At 37.1% G+C, this 16,064-nt stretch overlaps 1 protein-coding gene across 23 annotated transcripts in view; it reads right to left on the bottom strand.

Moving 5' to 3' along the window:
• Positions 1 to 16,064, bottom strand: part of LOC132385195 (protein Aster-B-like) — a 406,923-nt gene that overhangs the window by 12,358 nt on the left and 378,501 nt on the right. For all 23 annotated transcript variants that reach the window (XM_059957077.1, XM_059957080.1, XM_059957083.1 and 20 more), the window contains 3 exons: positions 14,877 to 15,080; positions 12,826 to 12,916; positions 5,060 to 5,167 (listed from right to left, as the gene is read on the bottom strand). In XM_059957077.1, the coding sequence (XP_059813060.1) occupies positions 5,060 to 5,167; positions 12,826 to 12,916; positions 14,877 to 15,080 (403 nt within the window). The remainder of the gene's footprint in view (positions 1 to 5,059; positions 5,168 to 12,825; positions 12,917 to 14,876; positions 15,081 to 16,064) is intronic.

Below are 16,064 nucleotides of genomic sequence, written 5' to 3'. Positions count from 1 at the left end.
ACTTCTGTCACGTCATTTCAAAAATGTTTCTGATCAAGATGCTAAGGTTTAGTATATGTGGAATACCTGGTAAGATGGGATTTCTTTTTGCACTAACACGATCAATTCTGACTCAATCTTGACTATTATCTATAAAGTAAAACTCAAAAATATTGACTGACAAATGAGTTTAAGAATATATTTCCCTGTCCTTGTGAAGGAAATCACATACTCTAAAACTCTTCAGTCAGAAGAAACAAATGCCACATTATTTTGAAACCAATTGTCTCTGCTATGCAGGAAACTGCCCTCACAAAACAAGCTTGTTTCCAGATAACAGCACTGAAATTAATGTTCTATCTTCCTTAATGTATGTATCTCTGCTCACTGATCAATACACTTTGTTCAATAGAAATAACTGCAATTAAATGATTATTTCAATTGATTATAGTCTACAATCATTATTTATGCATCACAAATAAGCAACATTTCTGATTCTTTTATGCTTCTTTCATCAATTATTTTAAACCATAAGACCATAAGTAGAGGAGCAGAATTAGGCTATTTGGCCCACTGAATCAGGTCCGTCATTTCATCATGGCTGATCCAATTTTCCTCTCAGTCTCAATCTTCCGCCTTCTCCCCGTATCCCTTCATGCCCTGACCAATCAAGAATCTACCAACCTCTGGCCTAAATATACATAAAGACTTGCCCTCCACAGCAGCCTGTGGCAAGGAACCCCACAGATTTACCACTCTCTGGCTAAAGAAATTCCTCTTCATCTCCATTCTAAAAGGACACCTCTCTAATCTGAGGCTGTGTCCTTCGACTCTCTTACCAAAGGAAATATCCTCTCCACATCCACTCTATCAAGGCCTTTCACCCTTCAATAGGTTTCAAAGAGGTCACCCCTCATTCTTCTGAATTCTGCCCATAGCCATCAAACACTCTTCATATGACAAGTCATTCAGTCCTGGAATCATTTTCATGAATTTTCAGTTTCAGCACATCCTTTCTAAGAGGCCCAAACCTGCTCACAATGCTCCAAGTGAGGTTTCACCAGTGCCTTATAAAGTTTCAACATTACATCCTTGCTTTAATATTCTAGTCCTCTTGAAATGAATGCTAACACTGCATTTGCCTTCCTCACCAGAGACAGAAGCTGCAAATGAACCTTTAGGGAACCTTGCACAAGGACTTCCAAGTCCCTTTTCATCTGTTTTTTTATATTTTCTCTCCATTTAGAAAATAATCAACACTTTCATTTCTTCTGCCACTAGTAAGACTCCTTTTATTCCCACTCTTTACCTCCTGCCAATCAGTCTCTGCCTTATCCATGCTAGAATCTTTTCTGTAATACTATGGGCTTGTAGCTTATTAAGCAGTCTCATCTGTGGCACCTTGTCAAAGACCTTCAGAAAATCCAAGTACACAACATCAACTGATTCTCCTTTGTCCATCCTGCTTGTTACTTCTTCAAAGATTTCCAACAGATTTGTCAGGCAAGATTTTCCCTTGAGGAAACCATGATGACTATGGCTTATTTTATCAGGTGCCTCTAAGTACCCTGAGACCTCAATCTTTAATAATTGACTCCAACATTGACCCAACCACTGAGGTCAGATTAATTGCCCGATAGTTTCCTTTCTTCTACCTCTCTCCCTTTTTGAAGAGTGGAATGACATTGGCAATTTTCTAGTGTTCCGGAACCATTCCAGATTCCTTCCAGTGATTCTTGAAAGATCATTACTAATGCCTACACGATCTCTTCAGCAATCACTTTCAGAATTCTGGGTGTACACCATCTGGTCCAGGTGACTTATCTACTGTCAGAGCTTCCCAAGAACCTTCTCTCTAGTTATGGTAACTTCACACACTTCATGCCCCCGACACCTGAAACTTCCACCATACTGCTTGTGTCTTCCACAGTGAGACTGATGCAAAATACTTGTTCAGTTCATCTGTTAATTCATTGTCCCCTATTACTACCTCTTCAGCATCAGTTTCCAGCAGTTCAATGTCCACTCTCACCTCTCTTTTACACTTTATCTACCTGAAGAAACTTTTGAAATCCTCTTTAATATTATTGACTTTCAAATTTCATCTTTACCTTCTTAATGACTTTTTTAGTTGCCTTCTGTTGGTTTCTAAAAGCTTCCCAATCCTCTAACTTCCTAATAATCTTTGCTCTATTATATGTCCTCTCTTTGGCTTTTATGTTGGTTTTGACTTCCCTTGTTCGCCATGGTTGTGTCATATTTCCTTTAGGATACTTCTTCCTCTTTGGAATGTATATATCCTGTGCCTTCTAAATTGCTTCCAGAAATATTTACTATTCTGTTTTGTGTTTTGCAAGATTCCTTCAGGTTACTGATGCAATTGTTTAATTCAACTGGTTCACAAGGAAGCTACAGTTCAGAGTTAACTACTACAGTGCCACATAAAAAGATGACCAATATTCACAATATCCAACACTGTAGCATTCCAGAAGAAGTCACATAAGTCAAAATTCATCTTATGACATGTTTCTAAATAGCACTTACAACAGAAAGCTGGGCCTAACCAATCTATGCTGGTGTCCTACTTCAGCCTCCTCATACCCTTCATTTAGATTCTTACCTAAAAGTTAAAGTGCAATTTACTTATCTTTCATACCAAAATATATATCTCACATTTACACAAGTTAAATTAATTTATCAAGTTTAATTGTATGTCCACTCTGCAAATTTATTGCTGTCACTTTATTTTGTTGCCACTTTCCTCAGTCTTGAATGTCTCACCCCACTTGGTGACATCCCAGATTTATAAATTGTGCTTAAGTTAATAACTTCTAAACAACAACAGTCCCAACACTAATTCTGTGAAATACTACTTCCCACTTTTTGTACTTTGAATTGATGCTCTTGCTCGGCATTCTGCCTTGTAGCAGTTGGCTAACCATTCTATTACTGGTCTTCTGACATTGCATGCTCTGACATTCAATAGTCTTTTATGCGTGACCTTACGGTGAGACATTTATATATTTTATTTATCAATGTATTTACTGCATTAAATTTAACTATCCAACTCAAGCAATTCAATCAAATTTGTCAAACAAGGGTTTTCCTTTCGAAATCTGTCGACTAATCATTATTTCCTATCTAGATGATCAATCAGAGAAAGCAGCTGATCTTAAATTGGAATATTCAACAATCACTCCAAAGGTTAGATGGAAGATGATGTGCTGTTCCTCTTGTTAACAACGGCCTTCACTGTGGCAGTAGAGGTAGCCTCAGACCTACAGTTCACAATCGGACTGAGATTAAGAATTATGGGGTAGACTCCAGAAAACTCAGGAATACCATTGTGGATTAGAACAGGTGCTCCCAAAATGATCACCCAATTCTCATTTGGTTTCTCTGTTATGCCTGTGCCCCCCCCCACCCCCTTTTTGAGAATCGCAAGATCGCTATTAAGTCAGGGCAGGAGACCCAGGAAATGAGAGAGAGACATCTGGAATGTCCTGGCCCTCAGCGATACAAAGCCACGGAACAGGTCATTGTCTCTTGGAGACGGAATTGTGTATTGAGTACTGTGCTTTGTGGAAGCCCTCAGGCAAAGTGGGCTGGTTGGGGGATGGCATCATTCCACCCTGAGTGACATCTGAGACCCCATGAGTGGGGATAAAAGAGGGTCTGGGGAACGGCCCCTTCAGACGCACCAGAAGAAACGCTAGAACTCCTGTAAAAGCGTAATAGCGAAAGCCGGTGGAAAGCCCACGTGTGTCCTTTTCCATTTGCCTTGGAATTGGTGGGGCCTTTACCACGGAAGCACGGCTTTAGCTAACACAAAGGAGAAATCAGCCCCCAACGACTCTCGAAGGATTGACATCATAAAAGGAATAGGCAAGTTTTAAACTCTCTCTCTTGACTCCAACCAAAAGCTGCAGCCTGCAGCTTGAATGAACTAAAGTGACTTTTATATTTCCATCGGACAATACATTATCCCCTAGACAACGATAGAGCTGTTTCTTATTGAGTATTATTATACCCACGCTTTTTAGATTTAGTATTGACGATGTATATTATCTGTATGTTTGCATTGATATTATTTTTGTGTATTTTTATCAATAAATACTGTTAAAAATAGTACCATCAGACTTCAACGGACCTCTCCATCTTTGCTGGTAAGTGACCCAGTTACGGGGTACGTAACACAACGCAATGTAGGGGAGGCCACATTATAAACAGTAAAGATCAGTACTCATATTCCTTAGCATCTGATCTTCTGAACCTATCTCTATTTAGCCTTTCGTTTTACACACCACTTCATGCACATCATTACCTCTATATATCTAATTAAACCACAGTTAGTGCATTATGAACAAATTTAGTCTTTGTATTATGAAAAGGAATGAGCAGCAACTGGGAAAGCAGGATAAAATATAGATGGAAGGATTATACTTATTTGGAAAATAATGAATAGGAAAGGCCTGGATTTTTCCTCCACTAAAACAAGAATGGGGTGAACTAGTAACCCTCTTTCAGTTGAATGGATCGTGGAGATCTGAATTCAGTTCCACAACATGAGATACCGTAAATACTAAATAAATCCAATGAGAGAAATCCATACAAACCTTCCTTATTTACCTGGAGACTGATAAGAATGTGAAACTCCTTAAATCAAAGAGTGATTTAGGTGGCTAGCATTAATACATTTATAGGGAACTAGATAAGTATATGACAGAGGAAGAAACAGGATTATATAATGATGAAATGCGGTGAAGATGGGTGGGAGAAACTGTGGAGCATAAACATTGCTGCAGATAAGTTGGTCCAAATGAGGTTTTGATGTGTTATGAAAAGTACATAATTGAAAATAACGTCTGCCTTTACCAATGGGTTTTACTGAAGGCCTAAAATTCCAAACAATCACAGGAAAAAAATAAAGACCTTTCTCACATTAGTGACATAAGATACAAGTTTCTTAAAGAGTCCAGGAGAAAAGCACAGATATAGTCCAATACCTGAAGAAGTCAGTTATTTTGTTAAATTTCTTTTAAGTACATTTTGCTTAAGTTTTAAAAAAAAGAACAAATACCTTTCCTGGAGCCTGATCCCATGCCAAGCAGTGAGACTCTGCGTTGTATACTCCAACATCCACAGCTTGTAAAACAGCATCATATTCAGAAATACTAGCAACACCAGGCTAAAGTAAACAAGATTGTTAAAATTATCATTCAGGACGAAACTAAGAATCCCATGGTATAGAAAAAGGACAATGTTCAGTGCTACATCTGTGTATTGATTGGTTGTACTGCAAAGGTAAACAGATGAAATATGGGAGAAATACAAAATTTACATTTAAATATCAGTTCCTCAAGTACTCTGAATAGCTTCAGCTATATAATTTCATGTGTATCTGCTGCTTCATTTTCAATACTGAGTTTTTTAATCTTAATAGTTAACGTGTGTAAAAGAGATTTCAAAATCATTCAATGTGTATAAAAGAGATTTCAAAATCATACTTGCTAAATTTTATAGAAAACAATGATTCCTCAATATTTTATACAATTTTTTTTTTGCCAAACATGCACCCAGCATTCGCCATCTCTGGCACTAAATCCTTACCAGGAATATAATTTCATGGACATTTATGAGTCAAATATATATGTTCATGCATAAATCTGAATAACTGAAATCTGGAAATGAATCAGAGATCTTTCTAATCTTTTTAACAAATATACTCTCTTGATAAGTTATTGAGCTATTGGAGGAACCAAATCCTAATTGCTGATGATAAAATTAAATCCTGCAATTGCATTACTGCAAGTATATGAGATCATTATACAAACTCTAATTCTAGTTATCCAAAGTTCTCTCAATTTGGGAACCATTACTTCCTTTGGAAAATTCTGGAGTTCACTCTGCTACATAAAAAAAGGTAAGAGAGAAACTAGGAAAGAACTAACGGAATTACACATCAGTCGGGGAATCATTGCATTACTAAGGTTGACTGAAGACCTGGAAAATGTTCAGCTGAGCAGAAAACAAATCAGCCATGGATTTGTAAGGAAAGAGTATAACTGGTGAATTTCAATAAACTTTCTGAAGAGACAGAAATTCGAGGACAAATCAATGGGTGATTAGTTGTTTTCCACATGCCTCTCAGTTGGGGCCTCTACTATTCACCATATTTGCTGGTCATTTGAATGGTAGGACGGAAAGCCAGATATGATTGAATTCATACTGCAATTTGAAAGGAAGAAGCATAAGTCACATGTATCAGTATCACAATGGAATAAAGGGAATTACAGAGGCATGTGAGAGGAGTTTGCCCAGGAGAATTGGAGGAGGATACTGGTGAGGATGATGGCAGAACAGAGATGGCTGAAGTTTCTGGGAATAGTGCACAAGGCGCAGGATAGATATGTCCCACAGAGGAAGAAATTCTCAAATGGCAAGGGCAGGCAGTCGCAGCTGACAAAGGAAGTTAAGGGCTGCATAAAAGCCAAGGAAAAAGGATATAAAGTAGCAAAAGTAAATGGAAAGTTGGATGATTGGGAAGCTTTTAAAATCCAACAAAAGGCAAGTAAAAAAGCTATCAGAAGGGAAAAGATGCAATATGAGGACAGACTAGCCAATAACATAAAACAGGACACCAAAAGTTTTTTTCAGTTATATAAAGAGTAAAAGAGGGTGAGAGTTGATATTGGACCACTGGAAAATGATGCTGGTGAGGTATTAATGGAGGACAAGGAAACAGCAGATGAACTTAATGGGTACTTTGCATCTGTCTTCACTGTGGAAGACACTAGCAGTGTGCCAGATGTCTGTGAGCGTCAGGGAGCAGGGGTGAATGTCATTGCTATTACAAAGGAAAAAGTGCTCGGCAAACTCAAAGGTCTCAAGGTGGATAAGTCACCTGGACTACATAGACTACATCCCAGAGTCCTGAGAGAGGTTGCTGAAGAGATAATGGATGCATTAGTCATGATCTTTCAAGAATCATTTGATTCTGGCATGGTCCCAGAGGACTGGAAGATTGCAAATCTTCCCACTCTTTAAGAAGGGAGGAAAGCAAAAGAAAGGAAATTTTAGGACAGCTAGCCTAACCTCAGTGGTTGGGAAAGTGTTGGAGTCTATTATTATAGATGAGGTTTTGAGGTACTTGGAGACCAATGATAAAATAAGTCAAAGCCAGCATGGTTTCTGTAAAGGAACCATGACAAATCTGTTAAGATTCGAGGAAGTTACAAGCAGGGTGGACAAAGGAGAGGCAGTGGATGTTATTTACTTGGATTTTCAGAAGGCGTTTGATAAGGTGCCACTCATGAGGCTGCTTAACAAGATAAAATCCTACACGTTACAGGGAAGTTACTGGCATGGATAGCAGAATGGCTTGACAGGCAAGAGGCAGTGAGGGGGAATAAAATGAACCTTTTCTGGTTGGCTGCGGATGACTAGTGGTGTTCCTCAGGGACCACTACTTTTCACATTGTTTGTCAATGATTTGGATAATGGAATTGATAGCTTTGTGGCAAAGTTTGAGGATGATATGAAGATAGGTGGACAGGTATGTAATGCAATTGCAGCAGTACTTGGACAAATTGGAAGAATGGGCAAGAAAGTGGCAGATGGAATATGGTTTTGGGAAATGTATGATAATGCATTTTGGTAAAAGGAACAATAGTGCAGAGATGGGGAGAATAGTAAATGGGGAGAAGGTTCAGAGGTGCAGAGGGACTTAGGAGTCCTCAAGCAGGACTCCCAGAAAGGTAATTTACAGGTTGATTCTGTGGTAAAGAAGGCAAATTCAATGTTGGCATTTATTTCAAGGAGAATAAAATATACAAACAAGGAGATAATTCTGAGCCTTTATAAGAGACTAGTTGGGCTGCACTTGGAGTATTGTCAACAGTTTTGGGTCCCACATCTTAGAAAAGATGTGTTGTCATTGGAGAGAGTCCAGAGGAGGTTCATGAGGATGAAGGGGTTAACATATGAGGAGCATTTGGCAACTTTGGGCCTGTACTCACTAGCATTTAGAAGAATGAGGGTGATCTCATTGAAATCTACCAAATGTTGAAAGGATTAGATAGGGCGGATATGGAGAGAATGTTTCTTATGGAGGGGGTATACAGAACTACAGGGCACAGCCTCAAAATTGAGGGGTGACCTTTTAGAACAGAAGTAAGGAGGATTTTTTTTTTAGCCACAGAGTAGTGAATCTGGAATGCTCTGCCACAGACTGTGGTGGAGGCCAAGTCCGTTGGTATATTTAAAACAGAAGTTGATCATTTCCTGATCGGTCAGAGCATCAAAGGATATGGCGAGAAGCCAGGTGTATGGGGTTGAGTGGGATCCAGTATCAGCCATGATGGAATGTCAGAGTAGACTTGATAGGCTGAATGGCCTAATTCTGCTCCTATGTCTTGTGGTCTTATCTTCAAGTTTGCCAATGACATCAGAGACAAACGGTATAATGAAAAGATAACAAATGGACAACCCCTGTTACAAATGTTTTAAATAAAACATTAAGTGGAAGGTCTGCCATCTTGAACCTGAAAATAAAAGAGTAACTTTTAAATGATAAAAAGCAAGAAATAGTGACAATCCCCAGAAAATAATGGACAGTCACTCAAACTATTTAAAATTTATGGATAACAGCAGAAAGCAACATTCAGAGATTGTATGCTTTTCTATCCAGAGAACTGGAATACAAGTGGCTTTCCAATGAGATGGGGTACAGTGAGCTGCTCAACACCCTAAACCTTAGGTAAGGAATAGGTGTAAATTTATGACTCTTATAAACCAAAAGTTAACAAGATGATTTTATTGAAGCTTTCAAGAAGAGAAGGAGATCTTAATGGAGTAGATAGAAACTATTTCTGCTGATCCTAGTTTGGTAGTAGTGACTGACATTAGAGGAAAGCCTGAAGTTAAGAAAAAAAAATGGTAGCAAGAAGTTTTGATTTTCCTTTCAAGGAATAGAAATGGGTATTTGGTCATGTTAATTTTAAGTGTTTGATGGCTTCTTGTCAACCAAAATTCTTAAGAAAATGAGGCAGAAGAGGGTAGCTTGAAATATGTCACTAGTAAACCGTGACCACACTCAAAGCCAAATCAGACATGTAGGTGTAAATAATATGACACTTTCCCTATATTCCTACTCTATGATGGCAAACAAACTTGCTTTAAATATTAACAGACACTTTTAACATTGTTTCAGCACTGAATTATTATTCATTTGCCACACTTCAATAGCAACTGCACTTCAAAGTATGATAGAGGCATTCAAGAGGCTCTTAGAAATGCAGATGAATGTGCAGGAAATGGAAAGATATTTTATTGCTTACCTGTCCTGGGCACTACATGCATTTTGAATTATATTTTATTAGCTTATTTATGGTAATATTTTGTTCTTTTGTGCTATGTGTGCTATATGGTTTGTGGGTGCACCGTAGTCCAGAGGAATGTTGTTTTATTTGGTTGTATATACTGTATGTACAGTCAAATGACAATAAATTTGAACTTGATATGGAAATTTTTCAGGCAGAGGGGATTAGTTTGATTACCAATCAAATTACCGATGTAATTAGTTTGGTACAACATGGGCCTGTTTCTCTGCTGCACTGTCTATGTAATCATTCAACATGAAGTGCTTTTTGAGAATTTTCTGGGAAATCTGTTAACACCTTACATAAATATACCTTTCTCACTCTATATCTGCTCTACAACTGTAAGCAGGCAGAGAGGACCATGGTTATTTTCCTGTAGGTTTGGTTTCCAAGGTGCCTGGTTTGCACTGAGTGAGTTGGGTTGTTGTTAGAGGAAATTAGATGTGTTTCTTGTTCCTTAATCCATTGGAAATATTCTGCAGCAAGTGGAATACATTGAACAAGTCTAGTCAATTGAAACTTTTAGTCATAGCATACCTATTATATGAATGGTAGAAATCTGGGATAAGATATTGGAGGACAACTGCAAACCATCCAATGGTATGTCAACAATGAGGCCAAACTGATGGCATGAACATAGATTTCTCTAATTTCCACTAATTTCTCCCCCTTCCTCTTCTCTCATTCTCTACTCTGGCACCTCTCTTACCACTTCTCTTCTCATCTGCCTATCACTTTTCCCTGGCGCCCCTCCTCCTTCTCATCAGGTTCCTCCTTCTTCATCTTCCTATCACATCATCTTCCAGCTTCTCACTTCATACCCAGTCTTCCACCCACCAGGCTTCACTTACCACCTTCTAGATTGTACTCCTTCCCTTCCTCCCACTTTCTTATTCCGCCTTCTTTTCCAATCCTGATGAAGATTCTCGGTCTGAAATGTCAATTGTTTATTCCTTTCCAAAGATACTGCCTGACCTTCTGAGTTTCTCCAGCATTTTGTATGTGTTACTCAAGAGCCTGAACTAGATACTGAGGCTACAAATATAAACAAAATGCAAACCTTATTGCAAAATGCAAATTAAAAAAGTAAAATCTGCTGCACTTTTGAGTTTTTTCAAAACCATACTTGCAACTGAGATTTCAGAAAACAACTTGTATAGTAACAATACTCTTTCAATCTGACTTTTAAATTGGATACAGGCTTCTTCTAAGCTGAAATTAATTCCAGTGAGTTTTAAGTGCTCTATCTAAACAAGTTAGAAGTAAACCCCCTTTTTAAACAAGTATCTCATAGAAAGCAGAACTTAAGAGACTGTGAAATAACTATAGTTGTACCTTAAACAGATCCTAAAGAGAGCAGCAAACAGAAGAGGAAAATAGTGATCAGAAAGGAAAGTTGTTCTATACATTACAGAGTGATTAGATAAATTACTGATGCTTGTTCTCTCAAATGCAGAAGCTCACCTACATTATTTATTCACAACATGCCAATCGGAACATTCAATTCTTATAAGTAGTATTCCAGCTTATGATAGATAAGTCAAAATAAACCAATTTTATCATGAAAATTTGACGAAGTATAAAGATATACATAATTTAATGCATATAAGGGCTGTTGACTGCAAATAGCCCAGAAAACTCCATCTCTGTAAAATATATTTAGTCAAAGTTTGAAACTGTTTGAAACAGCTTTAACCCTTCAAGAAAAGAATACTAGCAGTTCATGCACTCCCCATGTTTATTATAGAAGATAACAATTATTCAATGTTAAGGAGTCCCAAACTTCTACAATATGGCCCACATTCATTGGAAATGAGGCTGTATTTTTGTAGCCCCACTCCAACCATTTCTCCCATGATGGGCTGGCAACATACTGTTGAATGGTGAATTGTAGAATTGTTCATTAAAAAATCCTGGAGCATTGTGACTCTACAGTTTTCAGTTGCTGCCTTTCTAGGCCATAGAAGATGTTTTGCAATATGAGAACATGAATTGCTAAAAATAAAAGGAAGCTAATATCAGTAAAAATTGGCTCTAAATTTGTCAGTTTGAAAAGAGAGAACAGCAATTTCCTGAAACTAATGGTATGATGATGCCAAGCTTCAGTTTTTGCAAGGCTAATGATGTAGCAGCAGAAATTGATCAGAAGCTTATGCCAACTTTGAAATCATAAAATTATTCACAAATTAAGACGAACAAGAGAATTAACTTCGCTATTGCCATAAATTATAAAGTTCAATATGAATATATTCAAGGACATAGTTAAGTTGTTATATGTCCCTATTAAATTTCAAATCCGTATATTGCAGAATTTAATTATTCTTCACACAAAAGTAAAGGAACATTAGAAGATGCTTTTTCCACTGTTACACGTTCGTGTGATATTTACAAAACTCATTCACTCCCTACTGGTTATCTTTGTTTTATTATAAAACAGCTTTTATTACTGTTTTTAATCCAGCTATTCATCAAGACTACTTCAAAAGATCGCAAGCCACAAATCACTCATAATTTGAATTTACGCCAAATTTCAGTCAAATATGAATGCATCGACCAAACACAATAATGAAATCTGGTTTGGTGTCTCTCATTCTACAGAGTTATAGGAAAAAGAAAATGAAAGCAATCGTATCAGTTTCAAGCATCCTGGCATTTTTTTGAAGATTTTGCTGCTTCACTCTCAATGCAAAGGAATGTTTTCCATCATGGAGATTGATCAAACTCTCAGCCCTTAAACTGTGCACACACAAAGCTCATGTGCAATAAAATTTCATCTTTTTTATAACTGACAAAACATCATATTGTTTCCCAGTTTCTCTCTTTACTGCTTATGTGATCAATTTATGCTTTTCTCATTAACTCAAATGCCTACTCACAATCTATTGGGATATAATTTCACCCCAGCAAAACCTTTGAGAATATTTAGGAAAGGTATATAGTTAATACCATTTCAACTCAAAGAAGCAGTGCTGTTTGGTAATCTGGAGCACTAGACTAGTGGTCCAGAGACAAGAGCTGAAATAGCATAAAACCAATTTAAATTCAATTTAATTAACATTCAATAAACATTAAGAATTAGCATCAATAATAGTGAACTTAGAACCATAGATTGTGATAGAGATTAATCTGGTTCATGAAAAAAATCTACTTTCCTTGCTCAATTTGGTCTACATGTGACTCTACTCTCAGCATGGGTTGATCCTTAACTGCTCTTTGAAGCAGACCTGCAATCTCTTCAGTTCAAGAGAAATTAGGTATGGGCAGTAAATACTGACCGTACCAGCATTAAAGGAATGAATGCGGATCAAATAAAGTCAAGGGAATCTTTCCAAAATATGCTTCCAAAAACTGAAAATTCCCTGGATGTATTTACCAAACAGTTTTATGGGCTTATATACACCCAAGGCATTCAGGAAATGGTATAATAAAATGATCAGCAAAAGCATCTCACAAGAATGTTACCTACACAAAGGTAATGATGAGCAATAACTTGGAAACACTGTAAAGCTGAATTCCTCCTGTAATTTCTTCAGGGATGTGTTTTGTCTGTGTGGAACCTGTCAAATTAGAAGCCAGAAAGTGATATTTTGGATACATCTATCAGACAATTTTTGAATTAAGACTGGAAACATCTTGTAATAACCTGACTAAATTGTCCTATATAATAACTCGGTTGAAAATCTAAATGCAGACACAAAGTGCAAAAATTTCATGAACAGATCCCAGAGCTAAAATAACAGATCAAATCATACTGGAAAAAATAAAAGCAACTATCCCCACTGCTATTAATGTGCAAAATGAACGCAAGGTCATTAGATAAATCTTGCTAATTAACTTGTATTGTTTGCCATTTTGTTCACCCAAATGACATCTTACTTATTATTTTAAGAACTGATGTGTTAAATTTGTTAGAGCCTATAATCAAATACTTTTAAGTCATTTTTTACTTTCATAATATTTACTTCTCTAATTCAGGCAGAAACTATCCCATTCCTGCAAGTAATATGGTGCTGTTAAGATAGTGAAAACTACAAGTTATTAATTTCTTCACATTTTTCTTCCTGAGTCCAATCTTCTTCAAAATTCTTTTTTCAAGATGTGAGTATTACTGGCTCAGCTTACATTTATGATTCACCCTGCTTAAGAAGATGGTAGTACAATACAGCAGCCCTTCTGGTGAAAATACATGTCCAAAGCTACTCCCTCTATGTCACTTGGACTCGAATTAATGCAGACTAATTCAACCACCTAATCCATTGTTTTTCTAAAGGTCAAAATCAAAGAAAACCTATTAGCCTCATATCTAACACTATGTCGTCATCTGTTAGCATTGTTACCAAACTACCAAAGCTGGAGTTAAAGTGTGAGGGAAAAGAAGAAGTTCAAAGCTGAGGAAAATAAATAATTGCAGCAAGGTTTGTTCCACAGGATTCTGTCTCCAGATATTTTCGTATTTTCAGATAAAAGTTTCCAGATGTTTTTGAGATAAAGAAATCCCTTTAAAATCTCATAGTAAGTATATAAAGTGAACAAATCATTTACAGAATTGACAGACTTGACTTCGGATTAATAAATCTTTTGTTAATTTCTTTCAGATATATCAATGCTATATGCCCATTATTTATAGTTATTTAAAACTGTACATACTAAATTCTTATATTTTTACTATAAGAAGATTTTATTTGCATATAATTAGATGTAATTTATTAATAAAAAGTGAAAGACCATATTATGGAGATGATATGCAAATCATACAACCAGAAAGAATTCTGAAGTAATTAAGATGTTCCATTAATTATTTTGTGGCAATTGCTTCAAGCCAGAGGAGAAAAAATAAACAACTTGCTTGTCAAAGTGTCATCCTGATGATGAAAGGCATTGATTGTGTGGATAGTCAGAGGCGTTTTCCCAGGGCTGAAATGGCTGCCACAAGAGGGCACAGGTTCAAGGTGCTTGGAAATAGGTACAGAGATGTCAGAGGTAAGTTTTTTACGCAGAGAATGGTGAGTGCATGGAGTGGGCTGCCAGCAACGGTGGTGGAGGTGGATTGGGTCTTTTAAGAGACTTTTGGTACATGGAGCTTAGAAAAATAGAGGGCTATGGGTAACCCTAGTAATTTCTAAGTAGGGGCATATTCGGCACAACTTTGTGAGCTGAAGGGCCTGTGTCGTGCTGTAGGTTTTCTATGTTTTTTTTCTATGTTTTCACTATGTTCCTTCTAGGTGAGAAACTGTACGAAACACAATTCAAAACAAGTAAGGTACACCCAATTGATCAAGATGGTAACTCAGCACCATCTTGCCAAGAGAAACTATAGACGGATAATAATGTTGTTAGCAACATCCAAATTCCAGAAATGAATGAATGAATAAGTAAGAAATAATAAATGCCATTTTTTTGTATACTTGCATTTGGGAAAAATGCAAATCCTTTCAGATTTCATTAGTTGTACAATGATTCATGAAGCTACAAAAAATAAAAGGGACTTGAGACTCATTTTCTAGTTTTCCTTTTTACCTGCCACATGTTTAATCCTCTGGCCCACCTCTTCGTCAGTTGGTGTGGTAACAGGGCTGGCGGTTTCATCGAGGTGCTGGCCTCGCACATGAATGTGAGGTCGTTTTCTCCGCCGAATTGTGGATGATTTGTTGTTTTTATCTTTTGGAGATTGCCTGTGCAGTTCAGCAGCATATTGTTTCTCTATTTTTGCAAGCTCAATATCTGTAGCAAAACCAAATAACAAATGTTTTCAACCCACAGTAAATGAAAGAAAATGGTGGCATTTTAATCAAATATTAGGCAAAATCTTGCTGCTCACTATCTGCCAGCTCCACTGAGAAATCCTGGTAAGTGGTATTTCTCCACCTCTCAAGCACTGGAATCAATTAAGTTCAGGTACAGAGCTTAGAAATTCCAAGATGAGGGGCTGAATACACCTCATATTCATCCCCTCAGCGATAAAACAGCCATGGTTGGTGAATGCTCCCCAAACCCATTCGCTTACTTCAATTAGAAAGAGGCAATTTTATTCTGTTGAATGTTAAGGAGAAATTTCAGGCGGAGAGATATATGGGAGGCAGGGTTTAAGGGTTGGCACAACATTGTGGGCCGAATGGCCTGTACTGCTCTGTATTGTTCTTCGTTCTACCACTTAAATACACTTAAAGCAAATTTATTACTTAAAAAAATATACCTTCAAAATTACTTAACCCTTTTGAACTGTTTTTTTTTTAAAACTGTTTTTGATTACAAAGGACAGTTCAATTTCCTCAATAGAAGGGAGCTGTCAAAAGGTTGGGGTTAATGCCTCAGAATCTGTGTCCTAAAGTCTACTTGTAAATAGTAGCATATTCCAGATGGCCCATTTCTTTTATGATGAGCTGTATCATTAATTACTGTCTATTAATTGGATTTTTAAAAAAAAAATCAAATTCTGGAAAGCTGAAATGAGAACAGCATTGGCTGGAAATGCTCTATTCAGGCAGCATGTCTTGAAAGACAACAGAGATAAGGTTTCAAGTTGAATTATCTTATTGACTTAGTTGTCTGTAACCGCAACAATAATTTCATATTCTAAGTTTCCTTCAGACACAGAGGAGGGCACTTGGTCCACTGAGCATATGCTAATGGCCACAGTATTCCTTTCAGTTCCATTCTCCAACGAAGTTGTCTGTAACCTATTCACTCTTACACACCCATCATAAG

This window comes from Hypanus sabinus, chromosome X2 (genome assembly GCF_030144855.1).
Source record: "Hypanus sabinus isolate sHypSab1 chromosome X2, sHypSab1.hap1, whole genome shotgun sequence".
NCBI classification, from domain to species: domain Eukaryota; kingdom Metazoa; phylum Chordata; class Chondrichthyes; order Myliobatiformes; family Dasyatidae; genus Hypanus; species Hypanus sabinus.
The sequence above is the reverse complement of the archived record's forward strand: the minus strand, read 5'-3'. Positions and strand labels throughout refer to the sequence as shown.